Source organism: Acanthisitta chloris, unplaced genomic scaffold (genome assembly GCF_000695815.1).
Source record: "Acanthisitta chloris isolate BGI_N310 unplaced genomic scaffold, ASM69581v1 scaffold10433, whole genome shotgun sequence".
Classification (NCBI taxonomy): domain Eukaryota; kingdom Metazoa; phylum Chordata; class Aves; order Passeriformes; family Acanthisittidae; genus Acanthisitta; species Acanthisitta chloris.
This window is the reverse complement of record NW_008663338.1, coordinates 1-2,851: the sequence shown is the minus strand read 5'-3', so window position 1 is coordinate 2,851 and position 2,851 is coordinate 1. Positions and strand designations below refer to the sequence as shown.

At 39.7% G+C, this 2,851-nt stretch overlaps 1 protein-coding gene across 1 annotated transcript; it reads left to right on the top strand.

The window, feature by feature from the left end:
* Positions 1-847: 847 nt before the first annotated feature.
* IL15 (interleukin 15) lies at positions 848-2,669 on the top strand (the record flags this gene model as incomplete). Its single annotated transcript, XM_009070958.1, has 5 exons — positions 848-862; positions 936-1,027; positions 1,415-1,496; positions 1,946-1,987; positions 2,510-2,669. Coding segments are annotated over exons 1-5 (391 nt in total), but the record flags the coding sequence as incomplete, so codon positions are not given.
* Between the last annotated feature and the right edge of the window lie 182 nt (positions 2,670-2,851).

Sequence of the window (2,851 nt, the reverse complement as noted above, 5' to 3'; positions counted from 1 at the left end):
TCCAGTAGGTACTATAACAAATTATCTTCTTCACCTTGAACACTTTGTTCTACAGCATAAATTTGATAATGTGTGTTTGGGCTCCCTCTCAGATCAGCTTTTTAAGGCCCCATAACACTAATAATAAATCAGAGTGCTGGGAAGTGCTTATGGATCCCTCATAACTCTTCCCTGTCTTAATTTGCTGCCACTTCATCTCATTTGACAAAAATTGGCTTGTGGAATGACAAAAATGTTTAGCTATTGTGAAATGTTTCTAATGCACTTTAAATAAGTTTGTTAAGACATGGGATTAAAACGTGGGGTTTTTTTAGCTGCATCCACTAATCAGAGTTAAAATTGGTTTGGGTGTACTTGGAGTTTCCCCATAAAGCTATGTTTAAACTTCAATTCAATACTACTACTAAAAACCCCCAAACCAAAATAGGATATTGTGCAAGAATTGGCAAATTGCATCAAGCCAGTCATTATGCAGATTTAACAAAACCAAAACCCAAAGAAATAACACAACTTCAGCTCAACAGCATTTCCTGTGAAAAGGTTAAAGCCTTTGTGTCATACTACAACAAAGTGATTTAGCTCTTTTGGCCATAGCCAAGCAGTTAATTTTCTTTTTCATTACATTCCTGTACATCTGGAAAATATACATTGATATATGCTTAATATTTTGGGTTTAATACTCATTGTTCAGCCTGGAGAAGAGAAGGTTGTGTGGAGACCTCAGAGCACCTGCAGGCTCTGAAGGGGCTCCAGGGAAGCTGCTGAGGGACTCTTTTGTAAAGTGGTTATATATTTCTGCAAGCTACAACCAGTTGGTCTCCCCAACAGGTAGTCTAGTCTGGATTTGATGTTTGGCAAATGGGTTAGTTGTGTCAGCACTGAAGGGAAATTCGGTGCAGATTGTGACAAGGTGCTGCTTTGGTTGTGTCTTTCAGAAATCTCACCTGAAAGGTATTTGCCTGCTGTGCCTTCTTCTGCACAGTGACTTCGTCTGCCTTTTAAAGAATGGGATCATCTTCTTCTTGTGGTAATTACAAAATCAATGCTCATTAGCCAGTAAATACAAATGGTTTGCTTTGATTGTTGCAGCTGTCACTTGTCACTTCAGAGAGTGGAATTTTACTGTTATGCTTTAAAAGGATTTTAGGTATTTTGCAATAAGTGATTGAACTTTTCCTTTACTTTCCATTCTATAAATCTGACCTTACAAACAGTGTTTGCAGTGTGTGACTTCACACACAGTTTTTCTGTGTCTATATGATTGTCAAATGTGCATCCCCACACATACACCACATCTAGATATGCTTGCCAACAATGGACCTATAGTGTCTTGTAATTGCTGACTCTTTTTCTCAGCATAAACATCCATATACCTACTGTTTAGCCTAATGGTCACTGGTTTCTTCTGTCCCAGTGCCTATGTACCAAAGACAGAGGCAGGACATTGCAAGTGGGCAGAAGTTCTGAAGGATTTGGAGAAGATCAAGACATCTGATGTAAGTTCATAAAAAATCAGCATTTCACAGAGTCAGAGGAGACTTAATCAGATGTTTAGCAGTGCACTCAGCTAAGAAGTGTCAGTGAGAGGGAGCAGGAAAAGGGATGGTGTTTGCTGTTTCGTGGGTGGGAACAGAGGAGCAGAAGGTTAAAGGGGAGTGGGATTCACCAAATGCTGCAGACTCTAGAATGAAACGTTATTTTCTTTCTCACTGTTCCTAAAAGAAGGGACAGTGGCTGGAGAGTTAGCTCTTTGGAACAAAGCAGTGTGTGGCTCAGTTCTGACTGTCTTCCTCACAGTGAGGCCCATTCTGCAGGTTATTACCTGACTAGGACCAGGGTGGATTTGCCCTTGAACTTGGAGCTAATCCATGTCTTGAAGAGTTAGCTTTATTATCTCTAACTCTGTTAGCTAATGTTCTTAACTCCAACCCTCTTTCTCTTTTAGGATATCGATGTCAGCTTGTATACTGCCAACACAGATGAGGATGTAAGTAAACTTCATGTTTGGCCACAGCTGCTCTGATATGGAGACTTCATTTCTTTACTAGCAGCTTCCCCCTAGAGCAGCCTTGGTCGAATTTGGTAAAAGTTTCTAAAATGAAATCATTTGCCTTGGAAGAAACAGTTCTGCTAGTTAAAGTACTTATGCTAAATTATGTAAGCAGGTATGAATTATTTTCACTGCATCACCTGCTGTTAAAATTAATCAGCTAAAAGGGATGATTGAGGCTGGGCTGGATGGGACTCTGAGCAACCTGGTCCAGGGGCAGGAATCCCTTTCCATAGGGGTTGGAACTAGAGCATCTTTAAGGTCCCTTCCAACCCAAACTATTCTGGGATTCTGTGATCCAAACTAATCTCATCAAAGCAAACACTGCTAAAATAATGTTGGTATTCATTTGGAATTTGAGGGAGGGAAAAAAGTGACAAAGAAATTGCAGTTTACATGAATTCATTCCTGAAGAGAGTTTTCCATAACCTGTTGCTGTGGGGCTGCATTTTTTTACAGGAAGAATGCCAAGAACCTGTAATGAGATGTTTTTTCCTGGAGACATATGTGATTCTTGAAGAATGTCGTCTCAAAAACTGTAGTAAAACACAGGATGTATCTAACATATGTAAAAATGGAAATGCAAGCTTGGGAAATAGGAAGGTGAGTAACACTAACAGTCAGTGGAAAGAAAGGAGAAATAACCTCTTTTGTTTTGTACAAAGTGGGAGCATAGAATCATAGATTCAACTGGGTTGGAAAAGACCTCCAAGGTCATCAAGTCCAACCCTGCTGTGGTTACTAGACCATGGTGTTAGTGTAGAAAACACATTTTCGCTGAATGATTATATGGGTGCTTTT